We start from the raw sequence: 23,184 nt of genomic DNA, 5'->3' as shown, positions 1-23,184 counted from the left end.
TTACCTTCTCTCTGCAGAATCATGGGAGAATCTCCTCGGGTGAAGGAAGCTTTTGATGCTGCCACCAGGTTTCTAGATCCTGTCCTTCAGAGAGGCATGCTGATCTCATCGCCCTTCCGTGCCGTCCATGTCAAACGCTAACCTACCAATGTAAAGAGGAGATCCAAAAACACCGTGGGAAGTCCCTCCTGGACATCCTACTACGCAGCGATGTCTCGAAGGCATGTGGAGATGAGACGTCAAAACGAAGAGATGTCATTGGTGTGGCTTTGCAGAATCTTAGTTCCATTCATATTGCCTTTGTGACGCCGCTGAGCGATGCCGAGAAGGAGGCCCTCCGCCACAGCACGGCAGACACAGAGGATGCCGCACTCGAAGATGCTAAGCGACGCCGGCTTCTCCATGCACTCCTGGACTTGATTTCTCTTGAGGGCATTTACCCGTCGCTTTCCGGGGGAGTTGCGATTCCACTTCAGAAAAGAGTCATATCGGTCCTGCCCGCAGGCGTCATTGCCCAGCAGCATCAAGTGCCGCCGCATGAAAAGCCGCAAGACGAAACTCTTCTTGAACAAGTCATAGTAGTCCTCGCAGATATAGTGTTCGACTCACGGCCGAGCATACAGCCTGTGGTTCGTGGTCGGATTCTCAGTGATATGATCAGCGGACTTGCGGACCTAGGCTACAATTCTGTAGGGCTACCTGACGACAAGAAGACCCATTACCAGCATGGCCTCGCAAAATTACTTGAAGAGTCAGCTTCCACCACATTGCATACTTTTGTACTTACTAAGTGACCGCAGAACACCCAGCTCGGTAGTCCTTTCGACTCTCTCTCCCTTTCTCCAAGCGGATCCAGCTCAATGGTTCAAAGCGGTTGTCTCGGGATTCTTGTCACGGCTTCCCCTACGGCCGGACGGAGTGCTACAGATAATGATCTTCCTAGCGTCCCAACTGGCACCAAGCCTTGGGGTTGAGGCGCAAGCCCAAACTTCCAATGGCCCTCGATTCACGGTACAGGCGATCATGCAAACATCCCGCCTACTTTCGTCTGTGCCGCAAGGAATGGACCCAGATGAGTACTTTACCACAATAGCTCCCCAGCTTCTGGGCTTAATGGATGGCGAGGATCCAGATTTGCGGAAGACCGCGGCATACGTCGTTGGTAATGGTATCTTATCGAAGCGATCATACGGATCTCGTGGAACGATAGGTCACTCAATATTTCTAGTACCTATATTCGAGGCGCTTACTGCCTGTCTCAGCTCATCCTCGATGCAATGGCTGACTCCTAAGGACGAGGCCAAAAAGTCATCGGGGCAGGTATTGGTGGACGAAGCACTATTGACGCTAGCGGTTGACAGGTTGACCAGCCTAGTCCTCCAACCGCCAAATCCAGGTCTTGTCAAGAGGATTGTCTATCCGGTTCTTCTCCCGCTCTGGGGACTTGCATGCTATGCGTTGGAACAGGAGCAGACGGTGCTGCATGAAAAGGTGCTGACTATCTTGCAAGCATACTTTGGTCTCTCGGGTGGATTAGAGCCACTGAAAAAGCTAGTCGATAACCTGCTCTGGGATGGTGGGTCTGCCTGGACTTATGGCATCGAATCTCAGAAGTCCATAATACTAGTTAAGCGTAACCCTGCAGAACCAGGACGCAATGTAGTCCGTCTTGTGGACACTTTGCACTCTCGTGCAAAGCTGTTCCTGAGCATATTGGGTGCTGATTCGTATAGCGAGGAGAGAACGGGCGATATCTTCCTCTATGTCAGCGAGCGTTGGCTTGTGAAACGCCCTAGCGAACCAGAGACACTCAACACCCTGAAGCTAACAGTGGAGGATGAAGACTCCAGCGCCATCATTCAAAAGCTGGTTAGTGCAAAGCTGGCCGAGACACTTCTTGACAACTTCAAGGATACACTTTCTCGTCGTCCTCTGAGGGTGCTCGAACTCATCACTCAGATCATCGATGGCGAACTATACGGAGCCGATGCCCGAAAGAAGAAGATTACCAACACAATAGGCGGAAATGTCTCTCTTTCGTCGCTAGCTAATATCGTGAACACCGAAGAGACCGGACACGAGGCAGACGCGGACTCAGACTCTACCGAGTCGCTACCTGCTGTATTCAGTCTACTATCGACAGTCCTCGCATCACCCGACTTCACTACCTCCCCAGAAACAGTTCCAGCGCTGGAGAGCCTCAAATCCAAACTTGACGAGCTCATCCCCCATCTCCCTCCCTCCCTAGCCAAACCCGGCACCACCGCCTCCATGCTCACCGAAATCCAGCTCATGTCATCAAACGAACAGTCCAGCGACAGCAACCCAGCGGTCAAAACCTCCTCTGAAATCTCCGACTTCGAGACGCACCGTCGAGCCCTCACCAGCCTCAACTCCGACCTCGCCCCTATCCAAGCCGAAGGCTTCTCCCTCCTCTCGACGCTCATCAAGAAATCCTCCCCGGTCCTCGACATCCCCTCAACGCTGACCCTTCTCCTCTCGATCCTCACTGACCCCTCAGACGAGCCCCTCACGAACGACGAATTCGTCTACCTTAACGCCATCAACCTCATCGGCACCCTCGCCTCGCGCCACCCACGCACCGTTCTCAAAACCTTAGTGGACCGATACATCGACCGCGCCGAAGTCAGCGGCAACCAGATCGACCAGCGCCTGAAGATCGGCGAAGCCCTCCTCCGCACCGCCCAGGACCTCGGCGAGGCCCTCACCGGCGAGCCCGCCCGCCTCCTCGGCGAAGGCATGATCACCGTCGCCAGCCGCCGGGCCCACAAGCCCGAAGCCCAGAAGGCGCGACGCGAGCGTCTCGCCGCCGAACAACGCAAACGGGAGCGCGAGGCTCGTAAACAGGAACGGGAGGCCCAGGAAATCGTCATGCCATCGGGCTGGTCACTGGGACCAGCCTCGTCGTCAAACAACACCTCCTCCACCTCCCCCAACCCTCTTATCGAAGACAATGACGACGATGACGACGATGAAGAGAACCACACCCCCGAACAACTCGCCCAGTACGCAAACATCCTCGACGCATGGGCCGCAGGCTCGAAACATGACGCCGAGCCGGACGATCTCCGCGTACGCGCCTCGGCGCTCTCCATTCTCGCCACGGCCATCCAAACCAACATCCTTGGCCTTGGACCATCCATTATCGGCCCTGCGGTGGACCTGGCGCTGGCGACCCTGACGATGGAGCCCGAGGCGGAGAGTGCCATCCTGCGCCGCGCCAGCGCAGTGCTCCTGCTCGACATCCTCAAAGCTATGGATACCGTGCGCGAGGAGAAAGGCACCGAGGCGCTGGGATTCGGGTTCTCGTTGGCGGAGAACCAGGAATCAATCAGTCAGGCTGGGGGGCCATCGACAACAGTGGTCGGGAATATCCCGCGGATGCTGCGGACACTGAGCTTCGTGGAAAGCTGGGAGACGGATTCGATTGTGCGGGGTCATGTTCGGGCTGTGGTGGAGAGTCTCGAGGCGTGGCTGGAGAAGGCTTTGATGTGGGGGATTGGGGCGGCCACGAGGAGTGCTGGTGCTACGGTGGATCAAGATGGGGAGCCTAGAATGGAGTTGGGCGATCGCATCGCGGGACTGAGCATTGATCCTTTGTCTGGAACGCGAGAGGCCAGTCTGCGGCCCAGGATCGAGGAGATTGAGTAGTCGTGGATGGTCTTCTTATTTACGTGATGAGTTTGGCTATAACTGATATGGAATGAATTGGAGATTGCTTCGGGTTTGACTCTTCACGTTCCACGTTCTCCGTCCTACTATCCTCTCTGGCCATACTTTCTCTCCATTCGGAAAGTCCATGGATATCCATGATCCATGGACATCATTAACACGATTTTCAGAACAGCATTGCTTTCATAAATACGAGCAAGAAAGTAGTCAAGTGTCACCTACTTTTCAGCGTATGTTAAATATGTTCGTCCCCTTGACGCAGAATGTTTCAAATCACTGGCAACGACGACGGCATTATGAACTAGTAGAAAGTAGAAAGTGGAAAGGCAATCATTGGAAGCTGTTCTTCCGGCTCAACTATCAAATCAAATCATCGCCTCAGGAAAAATCTTTAAAAGACCAGCGAGAACAGGCAGAGCCCCCCACCCTCTTCAGTACGCCTGTTCCTTTTGACCACCCTTAGTACAGAGAAAAGATAAAGCCTTAAAAACGAGTTGGTTCTTGGTCCAACCCAGACCAGGACGGATGAAAAGCAACTACATCAGTAGTGCTGATACCCGCGGCCACGACCACGGCCTCCTCCGCCTCCACCACGGCCACCACGGCCACCACGACCTCTGCCGCCACCGCCGCGTCCTCGTCCAAATCCACCACGACGTGGGCCTCGATCGCGAGGTCTGAAGTCACTGGGTCGAGGGCCTGCGGCCATACGAGCTCGACGTTCCTCGTCACTCATATGGAACTTGTTCTCGATTCCAACCAGCTCGCAGAATTGCGCGGTCTGAGGGTTGGTGTACTCAATGGGCTGTTCCTCCGTATCGAGCGGAACGGCCGGGTCGTAGACAGGGGCGGTCAGGGTGAAGTTCTCAGGGACATCTAACTTCCCAGGCTTGACGACATGCTCGTCCACCCATCTCTCCTCCTCCTCAATCAACGGCTTGTAAACCTGGTCTCCCTTGTCAGCTGGGGGTTTGGCAGCGGGGTCACCGAGCTGAAGGTCGTTAGCAAAGGCGCGGGTAATCGCTAGCCATTCTTTGTCATATTGCAAGCGATAAGGACGTTCGGCTTTAACCCCTTCTTGTTCAGAGATGGCCTCGATCTCAAGAAGCTGTAAAAAATGGCGCTGAGGAAGACATTTGTCCAGTGCCAGGAAATTAGTGGTCTTGTTGATGATCGCTTCCGGCAGCGGCCCGTTTAATGGAAAAGGATCAGGCTGAGGGCGGGCAAAGCTGGCAGGGAGTTGATTGCGAAGATCTTCAGAAATGTCAGTTCCACTGGCTGTTTCAGTCGGCATAGTACTCTTTGCGTCATCGCTGGAGGCTGCTTGGTTTGAAGAGGGTCCATCGGTTCGTTCGGGCTCGGACGTGGGGACTTTGTCTGCGGCTGCTTCTGCATCGGATTCGCTATCCAAATCGAGGTTGATTTCGTCGGCGTTCTTCACAGGTTCGGAGTTGTGCTCGGTTTTCAGCTTTTTGTTCGCGCCGTCGCCGGTGTTCACACGTCGGGCTCCGTCCTCGTCGATCTCGAATCTTTTCCATGTCAGATCATGCACAACATCTGGTGTCAATGCGGCATACTGAAGGGATTGATCTGCCAAATATCGAGAATTTTCAGCCGCCTCCGCTTCAGCAGCTACGGCGTGGAAGTTATTCCATGCTGATATCTTACTTTGGGTATCACTGGGATCACTGGGATTTTCCTCCTTAGATGGGACTTCCTTCGCTTTATCGACATCGGAGGGCTGGGTTGCCGGTCCCGCGCTCTCGTGCTCGTCCGAAGGTTCCTGTTCCGTGGCAGAGCGAGCTGGGAGAGTACGCTCGGTCTCTTGGTCGTCATCGGGAAGTGCAAGAACTCCAAGGATAGCGCCGTCTAAACCGAATTGGTGTGGGGCACCCGATGCGGGAGTAGGATCGGGTTGAGGAGCTTCCGCTTTTCTTTTAGCACCGGGATGTCCAGGGATAACATACTCTCCATGAGCAACTATGGCGGCGAACTTCACATGCAAGTGGGCGGAGAACCAATGAGCCGGACGTAGTCGGTCGAGAACGTACTTGGCGGCAGGATTGCCCAATTTGCCACTGTCAGAGTCTTCACGGAAGCCTCTCTTAGTTCTGAAGAGGTATTCTGAGTCTCCGCAGAGTTCGACCTGCTTAGGCCAGTCATGAGACAAGCCCAGGTCAACCTGGGTACGAACCTGAAGTAGCTTCCGAACATCTATCTCTCTCACGTGATAGATGCTGGATATGTCGTCCCTGTTGTATGGCAGTCTCTCAAAATGCGGCTTTCTGTAGTCGTAGCCCTTCCAGATACCAGACATACCAGCAATGCGAAGAGGGCCGAATCGCAGGACGTTCGCTGCACCCAGGTAGTAGATATTAGGGGCAACCCACCCTCCGTAATAAAGCTCGAAAAGATGATTGCCAGCCTCATGGTTACCTCCAATGAAGACAGTCAGGTAGGGTGCGGTGCGCTTTCCACTGTAGTATTCGTGAAAATCACCCATCTCCCTGTACTTTAGCGGTACGGACATGCAGGTAAGATCATTGGCATTGCGGATAGCCTAGATATTCAGTTGAGAAAGCGATGAACCACCGAAGCAAGAGACGGAATCGGAGAACGATTTACCTGAAAATCTCCACCAATAACGACCAAGTCGACGCCATCCCACCCTTTCAGAGTTGCAGCATTCTCGACTGATGCATAAATGTCGTTGAGACAACCATGTCCCTATGAGAACTCTCTGATTAGTATCGCTATTCCAGCACGAGCACCTAGCGCAAGCAGTAGAGCACTTACGCAACCTTCGAAAGCAACCCTGACAGAAGCAAGACTCGAGGTTTGCTGGCCCTCCATCACACTGAAAATAGCCTGCTTATGGCAAAAAGTACCCAGTAGATCTAGACAGGCGGAAGAGAAACGAAGAGCGGAGACGGGGCAAGTGATTGTCAGAAGCAATTCTCTCGAAGAGATTTTCCTGCACGCTGAATCGAGGGAATCGAGCAGCTAAAAAGTGAGGGGTTGAAAGAGGTGAAAGAAATATACAAAACAAAGAAACTTCATGGGCGAGAAGGAGAAGACGAGCGAGAGCGAGAGAGCAAAGACAGACAGACAGACAGACCCGACGGAAGCAACAACAAAGTAACACCGCGGGTGTGTTTGATTTGGTTGCTTTGCATCCCGCCGATTCTCTTTTTTCTTCGCGCACTTCACAGTTGATTCTCTCTCGATTCACTCTCTCAATTCACTTTTACCACCGGACCCATTCTTAGTAGTGAAAGGAAGGAAAAGATGCCACTCAGCGACCACGCGCCTAGGCTAGAATATTTGAAGCGCTCAGCGAGCTTTTTAGAGGCCGCAAGCCCTTCGACCGCGGCCCATCTGATGTCAATTCACAATACCATCATCCGCAATGAGTTCAAGCCCTTAAATCAGCGTCAACAAGATTTCGCTTGTGGAGCATGTGGATGTATTCGAAATCCCACCTCGACGAGGACTGTTCAGGTCTCCAGAAGGAAGAAAAAGCTTGCAGGCTCGACTGGCGAGGGGGCTACAGTTCTGATATGTCTGCGCTGCCGTCGACGCACCGTCAAGCCATCCAAGAAGGAGTCTGTTCGGTCCACAACTCCATCCACACCGGCCACTACGGTGCTGAACCCAAGCCCAACTCAATCATCAATTTCTACGATGTCTTTTTCCGGACAGTCAGCTCCTGCACCTGCGGATCAGAACAAGGGCGCCAAATCCGCCGAAAACGCCAGTAGCAAGAAGAGAGCAAAGGCTCGGAAGCAAGGTGGTCTGCAGGCCCTCATGGCATCCAAACAACAGTCTCGCCCGGCCTCGTCGTCTCTTGACCTCTTTGATTTCTTGCAGCAGTAAAGATCATGTGACCCCATAACTGGATCACGTGACTGTTTCGGAGAATCGGCAGGTCATTCCGGACCAGCGCGGGGTTCCCTCGGCTTGTTCTGTTGCTTGCTATTCAGTAGGTTATCGGTAGGAGCTCCCAAACACATCCGATTGCTATCGTCACCGAACTAAAGCTGCTGTTCCCTTACCTCCACCCTCCGCCTTCTTTGTTCCTTTCTCGCAAATCTTATCTACCAGAGCTCGTACTTCAGAATTTACCCAGCGTGCTTTCTCGATCGCTGGTTGCCCCGCATCTCGCCGGCACGATGTCGACTTACTCTCAAGATGACGAGCACGATCCCCAGGCAGATGAGCTCCGGGAAACGGCCCTGGTCACGCTGGAAACCCTTATCAGTGCCTGCGGTCCTCAGATGCAGCCCTACATGCCTTACGCCGTCAATGCCGCCCTACGCTACCTGAAATACGATCCTAATGTCGCCGAGATCGAAGACGAGGAAATGAGTGGCACCCAGGACGACGGCTCCGAAGATGACGTAACAGAGGTTCCTGATCTGGAGGACGATGATGAATTCGAAGACTTCGAGGAAGAAGGAGGATACAGTGACATTGATGACATGAGCTGGAAAGTTCGCCGATGTGCTGCTAAATTGCTGTACAGCGTTATCGCCACCTACGGTCATAGCCGCGCGCTAGATGAAGCCTCCCTGTATCAACAAATCTCGCCCGCTCTAATCGCTCGGTTCAATAAAGAGAGGGAGGAAAGTGTGAAGCTGGAAGTGATCTCCACCATGACTGCTCTCGTTCGGAAGACTGGGGACGGCTCCATGATTATAACCTCCAATAGCTTCCTTGAGGCTGTGGGTGGCTCAAAGAATTCCCGAAAACGCAGACGGCAAGACTCCGATGCAAACATGATCGACTTCGAGCCAGGCCTTGGCACCTCCTCCGCTGTCAGCACTCCGATTGTGACTCCGACCTCCCCCAAGTCTGGCGCTCAGGCAGAGTTGGCCCGCTCTGTGCCTACAATCGTGCAGAGCATTGTCAAGATGTGGAAGCAAGCTTCTGTACCCTTGAAGCAAGCAATCATTGCCTTACTCAAAAGCTTGGCTCTTGTTCGCTACGGGGGCTTGACTGATCATCTACAACAGATTGAAGATCCCATAGCTGATGTTCTAAAATCTTCTATCTCCAGCAGCTCCTCCGCTTCGCTCGGTGCTTCTGCTAGCACTGGCACTCTTCAGACTGAAACATTGAGTCTTGTCTCCGCCATCGCTGAAACACACACGTCGGATTCTCTTCTGCCTTTCTTGATTGCTCTGATTCCTGGCGTCATTGCTGCTGTCAACGATCGTAACTACAAAGTCAGCAGTGAGGCACTGGGCGCCGTCGAACAGATTGTGAAGGCACTTACGCCTCCTCGAGTAGCTAACACGTCCCAGGACCTCGCTACTCAGCTGGAAAGATTGTACGATGTGGTACTCGCACGCATCACTGATACGAGCGCTGATTTAGAGGTTCGTCAACGGGCTATCCATGTCTTCGGTGTGCTATTGGCGCGCACTTCTGGTGAAACCGGTGCTACATTCGTCTCACTTGACCGTCGTTCTAAAGGCCTTACAATTCTGGTTGATCGCCTGCGAAACGAGACCACCCGCCTTGCAGCAGTTCGTGCTGTCGATGATGTTGCTGTTCTCTGCACTCGTGACGCGGATGTCAGTGCCTCTTGGGTGAGCGAAGTCACAGCAGAGCTTGGAGCACAGCTTCGAAAGTCAGATCGTGTTCTTCGGGGAGCCAGCTTGGAGGCTCTGCGCAGCCTTGCTATGAATCCTCACACAAAGGACCATTATGAACCCAACACCATGAAGGAGCTGGAGGACTGCCTTCTGCCACTTATAAGCGCCGAGGACTTTCATTTCCTCTCTCCCTCGCTTATTATCCTTGGGAAGCTTATACCTGGTAATGCTTCGCTTCTAGTTAATGACAATCTGGTTGCTGCACTCTGCTCTGTTGTCCTTTCGCCTCTCGTTGGAACAGTACTGAAAGCCATGCTCTTGGTAGTCAAGGTTATCGGAGAGGAGGGAGCTGGAGCGGGATTGATGAAGAAGCTGTTGCGCGATGTCGGTATCAACGGTGACACATCCGTGGTTGGGCGAGCGATTGGGACGCTCCTCGTTCATGGCGGGCCTAATTTGGGTGTCAAGATGGAGGATTTCATGACCGAACTGCAGACCGCGCCGGATGCTCAGCGGAAATGCCTTGCCCTCGCTATCCTTGGCGAGATCGGTCTTCGAATGGGCGCCAGCTGTTCGCTAACTCCGCAGCTTTTCATTGCCCATTTCAACTCCAAGTCCGATAAGGTTCGTTTGGCTGCAGCCGCAGCTCTTGGGAACGCGGCGGCGGGCAATGTCAAAGCATACTTGCCTACCATTCTCAGTGGTCTGAAAAAGGACGATCCGCAAAGCTACTTGTTACTTCACTCTGTGAAGGAACTGTTACAGCATCCCGAAATTGTCAGACCCGATCTAGCTCCTGCCGCGGCCAAACTTTGGCAAGCACTCCTTCTTGTCTCCGAAGTAGAAGACAACCGTGCTGTTGGCGCGGAATGTGTTGGTCGTCTGGCCCTGATTGACCCGGTTGCCTACATCCCTCATTTCCAGGTAACTCCACCCTCCATCTTTCCACAACATAATTAGACCTCAGATTAACGAAAACTTAGGATCACCTCTCCAACGCGGATGCGAGTATTCGCGGTGTTGTTATTTCTGCCTTCCGTTACACACTCTCTGACTCCAGAGATACATACAACGACGTCCTTAGACCCATCATCGTTCCCCTCCTCGTCAACATGCTCAGTGACAAAGACCTGGGCAATCATCGTCTCGCACTGACGACTCTTAATTCCGCCATTCACAACAAGATGGACATCCTCGTGCCCCACCTTAATGAACTCCTTCCCGCCGTCTTCGACGACGCCAAGCTCAGACCTGAGCTCATCCGTGAAGTCCAAATGGGGCCTTTCAAGCATCGCGTCGACGATGGCCTAGAACTCCGCAAGGTAAGCTTATAAACCAAACCTCATATCTTTCCCATCGCCACGCTCAGCTGCGCAAAATAAAATCCACTAACGACTTCTTTGCTTGTCAAGTCCGCTTACGAGACCCTTTACGCGTCCCTCGACACAACCTTCACCCTCCAACACATGGGCCAATTCTTCGACCGCATCCTCGCGGGTATCGACGATGAACAGGACATCCGCACCATTTCGAACTTGATGACCTCCAAGCTTGTCCACATCGCGCCCGAAGAGACCCAGCGCCACCTCGATGCGCTCTCGGAGCGGTTCACTGCCATTCTCTCCTTCAAGCCCAAGGAGAATGCCGTCAAGCAGGAACTCGAGAAGGCGCAGGAGGCCTCGTTAGGTGTTCTGAAGATCAGCCGGGAGCTGATCAAGGCTTTCCCTAGCGCTGAAACCTCTGCGGACCACCACAAGTGGAAGGCTTATGTAGAGTGGATCCGGAAGACCTTCACCTCCCAAATGAAGACTCTGGAGGCGGAATTATGAGATTTCTGAGCTCAAGCCCTTTGTCTGAGAGGGGTGACTACATAGTTATAGGCAAAATGGACCTCAAACGACGTTACCAGGTTTAGATTACAAAAGCATTTTATTACCACAATCCACAAAGGACACGTGCTCTATGTTCGGCGATACATCTTCGCATTAGTCTGTCAGTATAGGGAAATCAAGATGATGGCGTTGAGCAAGTTCCTGGGGTAACATCTATATCAGAAAGCGACCCGCCACTGAGCAGTCCGCCAGCTGCATGCATATGGTTAGTAGATTGAAATCTTCACTTTTCAATTTCTACAAATATACTAAATCAGTTTCCAATTCGATTAGAATAAAGGCTTCATTAACAGTGTCCTCCTCCAATGCATCAATCGTCAGCGAACCATCACGGCCATCGTCGTCTGTCGCCCTGGTTATATGCCCAATGATCCGTTGCACTCGCTGGGGTACTATACTGTCAATTGCATTTATGGGAAGCAGAACGATCTCCCTTCCCTTTCCGAGACAACTTTCTCGGACCGAACTGACAGCACCTTCAAGTTTGAGCGGCGTCCCGCACACTGCTATCCCCAGTCTCCTTGAGAGTCACAATGAGTTACTCCCGAAGAAGTACGTGACCTTGAGTTCCGAGCCCTGGGCAACTCGCTCTCTTCTGCATGATAGTACCTTCCTCAATGCTGATATCGAGTGCAATTCTCGTCCGTGCTTGGTGGAATCCCGCATTTGCGGTGCTGCACTCAAAAATCTCCATCAAACTCGGTCTTCGCAGTTACCCTACTTTCTACGCGCCATCCTCACCTTGGACTACTGTGGCTTGGAGCAGTTTGCTCGAACGAATGTGGCAGAATCTTTGGCTGTGCAACACACGTGTAGGGACCGGTCGCGCAAGATCATCTTCCAGTCTCTAAATAAACGGGAGTCCCGCAGACTTTTCTCGGCACGTCGATGGTGGATTTATACAACCGCGATGACGAAGAATGTCGTTTGTTGTTCATCACAGCCACTGAAGGCTACAATCGACCTCCAATCTGGCCCTGGAAACCCCCTCGGCGCTACGCAATTATGTGAGACGAGGCTGATGTTTCGCGAGCACGTCCAATGTGCTGCTACGCATTGCCTGGAATACAAGCCCTGGGAATGGCTCTGATCAAATGGCATTGCCGTTCAAGCACCTGGAAAGGGGACGAAATGCAGGCAAATGGCCAAGCATTTATCTTCCACCACCGCAGGGGAATCCGCCCCGCCCAGGAAATTTAAATATGATCTTCTCTCGCAATCTTAATCTGAATCTTTCACGCGGGGGATTTTCCAATGGTTAGATTTAACGTGATATCCTCGGAACGAAAAGCCGATCTATTAGGATTCTTCGTCATGAAATGGAGGGCACTGATTACGAGAAGCCTGATGATGCGGACTCAGATTGGGAGGAAGAGTGGAGCCCAAAGGAACAGGGAGTTGAGAGCTGGCTCTGAACGGTATTGAATGTCCCTGACTCCAGTCAGTCCATCAGGTCTTGTGACCAGGTTCATCTTAACCCCGCGGGTTCCTAGTACGGCGGACTTTAAAACCCATTGAACTACGGCGAGCCGCAATGATACATGAACAGACTTACCCTGCCATCATCAGTCAAAACATGATCCATGACTTTGCATTAACTAGGATTGCTCAATATCCAAACCCCCTGGGACCGCTCTTGGAGTCAGAGTTTTCGGCATTGCCCTGTAAGAAGGGTCTCGGATGCATTGGGTCGTCAGAAGAAAGTGATTAAGAATTGTATTAGAACAAGTAAGAACGAAATGCACACCAAAAGCCCAGGGGTAGTCCGCTCGAAAGTCAAATGCTCAAGTCACACAACTCCTGGTATGCAAGCCATGTGAGTAAGAAGACAGTGTGACGCCGCCCACCAACCTTGAAAAGGGTAAAAAAATACACGAATAGAATAAAACGAAGCAATCCATCGGTAATGCTGCCGAACTCCTTATCCTGCTTCCAAGATGACAGAGATGGCATGCGACTCATTAGGGCACTTATCTCATGCTGTGATTGCTTTCTTTTTGAGTACACCAAGCTTCTCAAGTCTGGCCCAGGCACGGTCCATGTCAGAACCATCCTCAAGAGACGGCCGTAGTTCCAGACCGTCGAGAATCTTGATAGACCCTCCACTTCCTGCATAAAGCATAAGCTCGAAGATACTGCGTCGCAATCGTGTCGACTCGTCCAAATGAGACAGGTGTTTCTGGTCGGCCAGGGGATCCGCTAATGGAAGAGTATATGGATCATGAACTTCAAGCTCTTTGAAAGCATCTGGTCTATCATCCTCTCCCAGAGTGACCATTTGGTCCACGTCGAAATCACGGAAACCAGCCAAAGCTGACGGGATATCAAAGCCTGCATCACGTAGAGGCCGGCTGTTCTTGGCTTTTAGCTTCTTTGGATTGGATGTTTCGCTCTTGATGACCGCAGTTGGATAGAACCGGAGCGTAAGCGGGTTCCCTCGGGTGTCGATTTTCTGAAGGGAACAGAGTCTTCCTTTGTTAGTTCGCCCGATCCGACCTAGGACTTGACAAAGACGCCTAAGTCTGGTGATGTTGTTCCCCGCAATCGCCAGTCTGGAAAGACATTTCATGCCCACCAACTCGTTGACACCCTTGAGCGAGTTGAAATTCATGTTTAGGACGACCACATTGGGAAAGCTTGTTGCAAAGTCTTCTGGGAGATATTGCAAGCTACATGATGCAATATCCAGAAGTTGCAGGCTCAGCAGGGCAGTAGATGGTGCAAGACAGCGCGGTGCAAGCCTATTTGAAGAAAGGAATACTTTGCGAATATCTTGCGTTAGACCCAAGTCGATGTCGAAGATACCGCCATTGGTACTACTCATCTGCTCTCGAGCAGATAGGATCTCCAAAGAACGACATGCTTCGAGCCCGGAAATTGTACTCAAGAAATTCTGATCGGCGTAGAAGAGCGTCAACGACGGGAACATGGAGATGTCGAAGCTGCGCAAGACGTTATTCGAGACTTTCAGTGACCGCAAATTAGGCAGAGTCGCAGACATAGCGAACTCATACAACTTGTTGTAGCTAAGGTCGACCACTGTGAGTGACGAAAGGGTATCGATATTGCGTATGGATGTGAGTTGATTGTGGCTAAGATCCAGTTTCTCGAGACGACTTCTGTGAGCGTAGCAAAGTGTCAACGACTATCAGCGATGGGGGTTTGAGCTTGGGAATACTCACAGCTCGGCTGTACCAAAGTCAAGCTCCTCGAGCTCATTGTTCTTCAATTCCAATTTTAGCAAACCATCCAAGTCATAAATCCCACTAATGTCCTTAATGTTGTTGTCATTCGCCTTCAGCTCCCGCAGGTGAATCAAATTGCTGAATCCATGAAGACTTTCCAATTCATTTCCAGAGACGTCAAGATATTGTAAATTGGTTAGATGACCCCAGGCTGTTAGGTTGGAAAGACAATTATCCTGAATATTGAGCGTCCTAACAGTGGCGGGCACGCCACTCAATTGGCCAATATCATTTTCGCACACATCCAGGTCTTCCAGGCAAGGACAGTAGTCGCAGAGTTTATGGAGTGTAATGAGTCCTTTGTGTCGGAGGACTAAGCGACGAACATTCTCCCAGTGCGGCTCCCACGGTTCGGCTTCAGTGATGTGCTTGAGAAGCTCTTCTGTTGCCAATGCGAAAGTCCCATGAACTTGGCGCAATGACGTGGGATGAGTGCGCTGTGCAACATAGCTCACCTCTAGGTGGAGGGACGGATCGATTTGATCGACAGTGAAGTCGGGTAAGGAGCTGAGGTGGAAGCTGTAATTGGTCTCTTGGCCACTATTCCCTAAACGAGCCACTGATGTGTCTGGGTTGTCTCGTTGTGACATCCAACCAACAGAGCTTGCGTCTCTTCGAACCAGACTGAGAGCCTCAGCAGATCCCTTCCGCTTTGTCTTTGTGCTGGGAGTGGACAATCGATGATCCAAGGATATCTGGCTGTCTGGTGATTCAGGATGACATGGGGAAAAGCTCGTCGGGGATCTTGAAAGGCCCAACGGACTGTTGCCAGGTACCTTCGAGGCTGCATGAGGCTGCAGGTTGCCTCGGGTTTGCAGGAGTTTCGCCGGGCTCTCGGCGTCGCTGTATGCAACTTGGGAGACTAAAGGAGACGAAAAGCTTATCGTCACAACACGGGCTTGCTGACGACCATTTGCTGAACGTTGAGGTGGCCGTGATAATCGACCTTCGTGAAGTTGAATCTCATGCTCTACCTCGCTGACTGATTTGCTCGTTTTGCGGGCGTCTGTACCCCAAGAGGTCACTTTGGTCTCGGAGTCGGAAAGCTTGGATTCTACGGGTGTTTTGGACTGCACGGAACTACCGTCGACCGAAGCACCCGCATCCTTGGTTTGGGATTGATGCATCGATGATTTCGTTGAGAGACGGGGTGAACTAAGTGGGCTCCGATAGTGGTCATTCTCGAGCCGAATAGAGTCTTTCGTTCTTTCAGGCGAGGTGGAGCTCTGCATTCGCATCATCTCTTGCAGTTCATCCACACTGAGATCAGGAATGTCTTTGAACGGATCTTCTTCACTATCTTCACCTTTGGGTTTCTCAGAAGTTGGTTCGGATTTCTCCCGAACCCACTGGTTCTTGTCCCGATCGTATGTCAAACCATTGATCTGCTCAGGGATCAGTCGTGAGACAAGATCTGATGATATAACACCCTTTGCATGCGAGCTTTGCGAAGAGCCCGTGGGGACCGAGCGAGCACTGAGGCTCTTAGACGAGACTTGCGTGTTGATAGTCAAAAGTTCAGGAAGGTCATCATCTTCCTCGGGCTCATCAGCTGAAAGTGCAACATGTTGACGGAAGTCGAAGCCAGAAGACCGTAAGTCAAGCTCAAGGCTTTCTTCTTCGTCTGTTTGCGCACCGCACGGTGCATCTATTTTGTCATCGGTGTGATCTCGGTCATCGTGGAGATTTAAAGACATCGTGGACGCGTTGACTCCGAAATCCTGGTCGTCCAGTTCTTGAAACTTCTTAAGGTGACTCAGGATCCGGGGGCTTTGTTGTTGAGGCTCCCTCAGTCTCCGCATTTCGGCGCCTTCGCGACTTGGTGGGCGAGAAAACTCTTCCCGAGTCGATTCGTCTTCATAGCTCCCACTTTCGTCGATATCTTCGGCTTCGGATTCCTCAACGCTAGACAGCCCCCCTGCCGATCTGCCTTTAGATCGAATGATGTCCATAATCTTCGTCGCCTCGTTAAGGAAATCCTGGGTCGTGATCGAACCCTTACGGCCGCCTTCATTGATACCGTTGACTCTGACTACAGGTATTGCACTATCCTCAGGAGACTCATGCTCAGCAGAGCCAGAATACCCAGATGGCGAATAGGTTCGACCTGATGAAGGCCGCTTCCGTGAAGCAGACCGCACTTGACTTGGAGTTGGAGTTCGCGGTCGGGGCGACGATCGAGAGTGAGCCGAAAACTGATGGTCTTCATACCTCACACCTTGCTGGACCAAGCTCCTCTGGAGCAAGGACATATTATCCGGATCCGGAGTAGGATTTTCAGGAGGCTCCTGTCTCGAATTATAGGACCTAAGGAATGTCCTGCGCCTCTTGGGAGTTGGATCCTTAACCGGTGTGTTCAGCATTGATTCGGTTTCCGATGGGTTCATCTCCTCAACCCTTGGCAGTCCTTGATTCCTTATAGCCCTGGAACTCGACGTGATATCCGACAGAGCCGTGGACCTGGACCCTCGGTGAGACCTGTTGAACTCGGAACCATGGCTATTTTGTCTATACGAGCGGCGCCTTAGAAATCTTCGCTCAACGGACTGTCGGCGCGGCGGTTGCTGGGTAGACTCAACCACCTCATCATTCAAGAACTTGTGTTCGTACGGACTCGTATCGGAGAAGTCGAAATTGTCCAGCTCACCGTCACCGAATTTGTTGATGCGGGGAGTCGGGGTGTTGCGCGATCGCGGTCGTTCATGTCTCCTCAATGGTGGCTCACCCAACGCCTCGTGGTTCACAGTCAGGAAACCCCTGCCTTCACCCTTACGGCGAGCTTCCTCTAATGGCGACATAGGTTCATCATCTTCAGAAAGACCTCCAAAGGTCTCTTCAAATTGACTCATCCTGCGTAAAAGATGATTGTTGGTGAAGGTGTCATGGTTTCCGAAAAGCTTCAGGGGGCTTCCTGAAGGAGGCATGGTTTCGGATTTATCGGCGCCGGACTGGGGGAGCTTTGGCACCCCAAGGTGGGCAGATGAGGGTCTAGGCAGCGTTGGTGGGTCGGTTAGAGGATTGGCCTTTTGGTAAAAAGGGGGTGAGCTGCGAATTCTTGAGCTTGCGGGGAGAAACGGTGACAGTCGCCCAGAGGGGAAAGGAGGCGGCGAGAGACGGATTTTTTGGAAGGAACCTTCAATGTTTGCATCCTCTTCCCTTCCCAGGTGGGCAAAGGCTCCTCTTCCTCGATAATCCAATGTTCCCATTGAAAGATCCTTGGGCAAAGAATGACTCGTGTCATCGAGCAAGTCGTCATCCGGGAGCGCATCTACCGCAATTTCTGGCTGTTGGTGGAATGGGAAACTATCGCTCGCACGAGATCCTGGTCGGGCGCCAGGTGATAGCTGTAATCTCTCGAGTTTATTCGTCACTTGTTTCAATGCCGATTTTATGACTTCCGATGTAGTCTGTCCATCGACTGTATTCGGATTGGTGAACGTGATTGGTGTAATGTCTTCATTGCGCAAATCCTCCATGCCGCTTGCGGATCTGTGTTGAGTACTATCAAAGGACAAGTCAGACGATTTGCCTTCATCTGGCAGGAAATCCTTTGATCCTCTTCTCTTGACTAGCGTTCCATTGCGCGAGTCCTGCGGACTTCCCTGAGGACTTCCCTGAGGACTTCCCTGAGGACTTTCCTGAGGACTTCCCTGAGCTTTCTGCTTGGGCGACAACCTAGGGCTGTTAATCCCTGAATATCCGTCGTCGTAGGCGCCGATTGAGGAGGGGTCTTGGAAACTGGTATCGTCGTAACCGAAGGGGGTGGTAAAGTGCCACAAACTGTCTGACTGCTTCAATCGCGATATCGCTTCGTCATGCGTCTTTTCGGTGCCCGGGGTTGGAGGTTTGAATACACTCTCCAGTCCAATGGGCGCAAACAAATCGCGCTGCTCCCCCGCGGGGATGACTCCGTGCACCAGCCTCCTCCTCCATTCGGGTGTACCATCCTTGCCTTTCCCTTTGTTTGGTCTCACTTGGACTGTGCTCTGTTGCTCTGAAGTGCCGGAAAGGTTCGAAACCGACCGCAACGGCGACCTCGTGTCCATGGCGGACTGCTGTTTACGCAGCGAGGGCGGGTTCGGGGTCGGTTTCGGGCTGGTTTTATTGGACTTCTCAGGAGGAGGGAGCGAGGATCGCAGCTTGGAGGGGGTCTTGGGAGTACGAGGGGTTTTAGGGGTGGGCGGTTCTCGTTTGATGAAGTGACACGGTCTGGAAACTTTCTTTCTGAAAGAGTCAGGCGAAGGGCGCGAAGGGCCGACGGAGCGACGCGCGGGGACTGGAATGCGACTAGGAGAGTTTTGTAGGCTGGAACCTCGGGAATGGATGAACAATGGAGACGGGAACGAACTGGCGGGAGTTCCAGGAGTTCCAGGTGCAGGGACTGGTACCCAGTCGTCTGTTAGATTCTCCAGCCATGGAGGGTTGTCGCTCATTTTCTGAGACCTTTGCGATCACTAAAGCTAGAGGGAAGGGGAGGGGAGGGGGGGGGGGGGAGCAGTTCCCTTGACGGCAGCGCGTCGCGATTCACAATGTTCCAGCGAATGCAAGCACAGCGGAAATTAACAGCTGCAGGGCGACCATGGGTCAAGGAACCCTCATCCAAGAATAGAAATATATGAATAGATGATTGACAGCATTGAATACCACCGATAGTGAATTAAAATAAGGATGTTGCGGGAACATGCGAGACAGAAGATGGAGGGGATTGGGGGGGGGGGGGCGAGAGACACTTGGGAATAATCAATAAGTTTATTGAAGATGCGGCGGCGGGAGAGAAACCGTCGACGGTCAAGCCCGATAACTAAACTAAACAGTGCCAACTGAACTAAAAGTCACTTAACTTGAAGTAGATGTGGTCGGGGGGCAACCTTGACTTTAACGTGACTTTAACCGTATTCAATCAACGATGATCTCTGGATCTTTCCAGTTTCTTGTTCCCACCTTTCTGATTTCTTTGGATTTTCCCCGCCCACGATGTGGAAGCTGTCAGTTGAATCAACATTATCCACTTTTTTTTTATGAAAAAGAAAAGGGAAAATCCACTTCGAGGCGAGACAGACACGCATGTGCACCTCAAAGACCGTGCTCTGTCTTGACGATCTAATTTTACCTTTTGTTCTGTCCCCGCCTCTTTCTGAGAAATGATCAGTCTCATGCCTTGCTTCGGGTCGAGCCAATTTCTTTTACTGCAATCCACTAGTTGCTGGCTACTACTGATTACGGAGTACACCACGGAGTGATTTACAAGCTGTATCTAGGCTGAATCCCTGGAGTCCGGTGTGTTGGCACTGGATCCTGTCCAGCCAATTGCGACTCCGATCCTGGCTATGGTCAACTTCGCGCCTGGGCAGCTGGATCATTTAAGAGCTCTTAGTCTACTCCGTAGCGCAGCGCAGATACTTCCAGCCACATGCTCGATCTTCGTACACACTGCGAGTCTGTCTCTGATGCATCCGTCCTGTTGACATTTTGTGTCGATGCGAGGGGGTCCATGAAGGAAGATACTGCACCAAGCCTGCAAGGTTGCGGCTTGGGTGTTTCAGGTTCCTCGACACAATTTGCCCCGGAGATCTGTGAGACTTCCAGGTATGTACCAAGACTGGGCGTTGTGGTGGGAAAGAGGGGGAAAGAAACTATACGTAAGATGGGCTCAAGACTGCCTCTTCCTTGGTAAGGGCGTATAGCTGATGCTGGTGTCCACATCTACGTACTTACTGTGTACTACTGCATGAGTAGGCGGCTCTAAGGTCCCAGGAAGTCCAGAGGCTGGTAGTAGTACCTAATAGGAGACATCTTACTGGTCGTACAACCCAAGCAGATCAGGATTTATTCTGGAACCGAGTATACTCCGGAGTAGAGAATCATAAAGCAGGCTGGTGTTATCATTCCACCCGTATGTGCCCAAGCACAACCTTATTCGGGATGGGGTTCCTGCTGGACCAAATCTGCTGCCTCCTTAAAGCCAGTTGTGCTCTGTGTGAAAATACCAGATAAGCTTGACTGATAGCTGCTCTAAGCACACCAATCACCTCGATAATAAAAAAAGATGAGTACTCCGTAGTTCACGTTGAGTTTCGAGACAGCTCCAGCTTCAGTATTGCTTATTGTTTTGATTTCAGGTGGAGCCGAATGCCCCAAAAGGGCACTTGTTGACGGGTGCTGACATAAGACCGCATCGACACGTTGCTGGGGCATCCACTCGACTCCACGCGTTAAGTGGTTTTTCTTCTCGCGTGACAAGCCCGGAGCTTAGACTGACAGCCAGACAACCCTGTCACCAGTTCCGAGCTGAAGCTGAAGATCCCAGAATGATGTTCTGACAACAATCTGTGTTGGAAGCTATGAGGGTCATTCTGCATTACGCACATTCTCTCTCCCCCGCCAAATGCAGTCAAGTGTCAAGCTGCTGCTCCCCTGAACCTCCCTTATCCGAACAATCAATGAATTCATCCTTCACCGATGCCACCTCGTCGCCCAATATCCCCGCTCTCGTTTGATTCATGCTCGCTAATCCCATCGGACAATGATTACGACTCTCTCGCCGCCTCCGATGACGATCTAGACCCAGCTCAGCGTGTTGCTCGCCGTCGGAGAATCGAAAAGTTTGCTGAAGCTTATCTACAAGATTCACCGCTGTTCCTTCTGTCCGCCTCGCTCCGCGGGCCTTTCGACAAAGGATGGAATAATCCCTGGAAAAAGGATAGGCGTAGCCCTGGAGGGCTGCAGAGGAGTGCGGACTTCAACCGTAAACGACCAGTGATCCCTGAGACGAATCCGCGAAAACGGCCCCTATACCACGAGTCCCGTGAAGTCGACGGCTCACGGCTTTCTGCGCAACCCCCCGGGAGAAACTCCTCCGCACCGAACACCGAATCCCACAGGACCCCTATTACTGGGTCCTCTAATAAACGAGCGCGGGCTGATAGCAGAGAAATACGAGTTGCAAGCGACACTGCCAAGGATACATTTGCCTCCAAAGGGCAAGCGACCCCGCACACAAATAGGGCATGGCTGAAGAAAGACTGTGCGGGAATCGGATTTCGAACTGTGAACCCGCCGACATCGCCTACGGCAACCATATCTTCTCGCCGTGAGGGGCCAAAGATCAGCACCATACAGGTACCCGGGACTGACTACCGGTGGCCAGTGCGGGATCATCGGAAAGATCTTAACCACCTGCGAGAGGACGACACTGGTGACCATCGTGTCCCGGACACTGTCAAGGTTCCTGCGTTCAAGGAGCAACAGAGTAGTCAATCGGATGCTCAAAGAATTCCGTCCGATGCAACAAATCAGGAGGGCTCGCTTTATGTCCTTTCCTCATCGTCGCACCTACCAAAATTCGAGTATCGACGCGCTAAGACATCCGGTCATGGCAGGCTTGAGCTTAAGTCTCCGGCTGATCTTCGAGAACCAGGAGATCCCCCCAGTCACGCCGAAATGACAGATATCAGCGACCATCAAGCCTGTGAGAGCAACCCCTCCCGCGGCGTCGCTCCGGCGGAGGCCATCAAACTTGAGTCGCCTGATCCTCCTGCCGCAGATGAACCACATGCACCTATCTCTCAACGGGAGGTCGTTGATGCCGCTAGATCGCGGTCCGACTCTCCAGCAGAGAAGGCTCCGTCCACTCATGATCCTGCAGTGAGGGGCATTAGCGACAAATTACCTTCAGCGCAGCACCAACCCCTTAATCCAGTCACCACACACAACGCCATCTCGCTGCACACGATCTCCGCGGGCAAAACTCACACTCAAAGTGATGGAGATACTATTCCGGACCCACAATTCAATACCCAAGCCGCTCTTCTTCATGCTCAGATGTCGTTCCAAAAGGATCTTGAGAGCCCCGAGTATACTCCCGCGCGGGTTCCAAATCCAGAATCAATAGCTCGCCACGATATCACACCGTTCTGCAGAGTGTCTACACCCGGTGGGTTCGGGGATCTTCCCAACAACAAGGCACCTGGGACGTGGAGAGGCCCCATGATGAGCACACAATACCTCATTGATGCCGTTACACCGTTCACGCTGAGTACCGAGAGGAAGAGGTCCAAGCCTCGATTTTTGACTCCACAAGATCATGAGTCTAGCACTATGCCAAGAAAATCTTCTCTCGCAGCGGCAGCATTGTCGTCGCCGGTTCCGAACTATGTCAACGACGACAGCCTGAACATTGACTCATCTCAGCCGCCAGACCATGCTGACCTGAATGATTTGACTGAAGGAGAAGATTTGGAGACGACCCTCTCTGGAACAATGCCTACCACCGGTGAGGATGGTCAGGGAGGCGTAATGGGTGCCGAGAGTTTCAATCTCAACGAAGCGATAGCAGAAGCGGGGAGCTGGCTGAAAGAGAGCTTTGACATTGGCCAGGAAATCAAACGATGCGCCTCCTCGAAATTCACGAGGTCGTCCTCCAGAGATGCCGGCCGGTCAGCGGTAAGCCTGGATGCTTGAAACATTATGCATGGGGACTCTGAATCAAGGGCAGTCGTTTAGTTAACGAGCCAGAGAAATGGCTTGGTTCTTGGTCTTTATTTTCGTGTACATTGAGCTTTTATTCCCTTTGCGTGCATAGCTTTTATGCGGACTTGGTCGCAACATAGATACACATTACGAGTTATGATATCCTTGTCAATATAATTTTCAAATTTTTTCTAGCTTTAAAGATTTCTGGAGTTTGAGTCTTCGTGATCTCATCCATATTTTCCACCATTAGTCTGCTAGCGAAGGGTGGTTAACAATTTGTGA

The 23,184-nt window shown here is 52.0% G+C and overlaps 7 protein-coding genes across 7 annotated transcripts; 5 read left to right on the top strand and 2 right to left on the bottom strand.

The window, feature by feature from the left end:
- Positions 1-21: 21 nt before the first annotated feature.
- Positions 22-3,889, top strand: BP01DRAFT_331057 (RTP1/Tango6 family protein; the record flags this gene model as incomplete). The annotated part of the gene is made up of 3 exons (XM_025573032.1): positions 22-118; positions 157-751; positions 801-3,889. 3 exons carry the CDS (start codon positions 22-24, stop codon positions 3,670-3,672), a joined length of 3,564 nt encoding a protein of 1,187 aa, XP_025435686.1. The 3' UTR covers positions 3,673-3,889.
- Positions 3,890-4,006: 117 nt separating this feature from the next.
- On the bottom strand, positions 4,007-6,793 carry BP01DRAFT_309619 (RNA lariat debranching enzyme). Its single transcript, XM_025572388.1, has 4 exons — positions 6,490-6,793; positions 6,319-6,420; positions 5,271-6,253; positions 4,007-5,222 (listed from the first exon to the last, which is right to left on the bottom strand). Exons 1-4 carry the CDS (start codon positions 6,544-6,546, stop codon positions 4,235-4,237), a joined length of 2,130 nt encoding a protein of 709 aa, XP_025435685.1. The 5' UTR covers positions 6,547-6,793; the 3' UTR covers positions 4,007-4,234.
- An 88-nt stretch (positions 6,794-6,881) lies between these two features.
- BP01DRAFT_3670 (ribonuclease P Rpr2/Rpp21/SNM1 subunit) lies at positions 6,882-7,717 on the top strand. The gene has a single exon (XM_025576434.1). The coding sequence runs from the start codon at positions 6,982-6,984 to the stop codon at positions 7,567-7,569; it is 588 nt and encodes a 195-aa protein (XP_025435684.1). The 5' UTR covers positions 6,882-6,981; the 3' UTR covers positions 7,570-7,717.
- A 148-nt stretch (positions 7,718-7,865) lies between these two features.
- Positions 7,866-11,122, top strand: canA (putative cullin binding protein CanA; the record flags this gene model as incomplete). Its single annotated transcript, XM_025577051.1, has 3 exons — positions 7,866-10,217; positions 10,277-10,615; positions 10,706-11,122. The coding sequence occupies 3 exons, from the start codon at positions 7,866-7,868 to the stop codon at positions 11,120-11,122; spliced, it is 3,108 nt and encodes a 1,035-aa protein (XP_025435683.1).
- A 76-nt stretch (positions 11,123-11,198) lies between these two features.
- On the top strand, positions 11,199-12,497 carry BP01DRAFT_3673 (uncharacterized protein). The gene is made up of 2 exons (XM_025576450.1): positions 11,199-11,390; positions 11,459-12,497. The coding sequence occupies exon 2, from the start codon at positions 11,553-11,555 to the stop codon at positions 12,273-12,275; it is 723 nt and encodes a 240-aa protein (XP_025435682.1). The 5' UTR covers positions 11,199-11,390; positions 11,459-11,552; the 3' UTR covers positions 12,276-12,497.
- Positions 12,498-12,851: 354 nt separating this feature from the next.
- Positions 12,852-18,863, bottom strand: BP01DRAFT_387856 (uncharacterized protein; the record flags this gene model as incomplete). Its single annotated transcript, XM_025577778.1, has 2 exons — positions 12,852-14,304; positions 14,368-18,863. The coding sequence occupies 2 exons, from the start codon at positions 18,861-18,863 to the stop codon at positions 13,161-13,163; spliced, it is 5,640 nt and encodes a 1,879-aa protein (XP_025435681.1). The 3' UTR covers positions 12,852-13,160.
- A 1,838-nt stretch (positions 18,864-20,701) lies between these two features.
- BP01DRAFT_309611 (uncharacterized protein) lies at positions 20,702-23,051 on the top strand. Its single transcript, XM_025572387.1, has one exon. The coding sequence runs from the start codon at positions 20,890-20,892 to the stop codon at positions 22,888-22,890; it is 2,001 nt and encodes a 666-aa protein (XP_025435680.1). The 5' UTR covers positions 20,702-20,889; the 3' UTR covers positions 22,891-23,051.
- Positions 23,052-23,184: the final 133 nt, after the last annotated feature.

Source organism: Aspergillus saccharolyticus (assembly GCF_003184585.1).
Source record: "Aspergillus saccharolyticus JOP 1030-1 unplaced genomic scaffold BP01scaffold_1, whole genome shotgun sequence".
Taxonomy (NCBI): Eukaryota; Fungi; Ascomycota; class Eurotiomycetes; order Eurotiales; family Aspergillaceae; genus Aspergillus; species Aspergillus saccharolyticus.
The sequence above is the reverse complement of the archived record's forward strand: the minus strand, read 5'-3'. Positions and strand labels throughout refer to the sequence as shown.

What these genes read in the sequence shown, in the direction of transcription:
- BP01DRAFT_309619 (XM_025572388.1), bottom strand. Translation starts at nt 6,546, where the DNA reads ATGGAGGGCCAGCAAACCTCGAGTCTTGCTTCTGTCAGGGTTGCTTTC. An exon ending in TTATTGGTGGAGATTTTCAG is followed by an intron (nt 6,254 to 6,318) that starts GTAAATCGTTCT and finishes CTGAATATCTAG; the next exon opens with GCTATCCGCAATGCCAATGA. An exon ending in TTGGCAGATCAATCCCTTCA is followed by an intron (nt 5,223 to 5,270) that starts GTATGCCGCATT and finishes GACATGGAAAAG; the next exon opens with ATTCGAGATCGACGAGGACG.
- BP01DRAFT_3670 (XM_025576434.1), top strand. Translation starts at nt 6,982, where the DNA reads ATGCCACTCAGCGACCACGCGCCTAGGCTAGAATATTTGAAGCGCTCA.
- BP01DRAFT_3673 (XM_025576450.1), top strand. Translation starts at nt 11,553, where the DNA reads ATGATCCGTTGCACTCGCTGGGGTACTATACTGTCAATTGCATTTATG.
- BP01DRAFT_309611 (XM_025572387.1), top strand. Translation starts at nt 20,890, where the DNA reads ATGCCACCTCGTCGCCCAATATCCCCGCTCTCGTTTGATTCATGCTCG.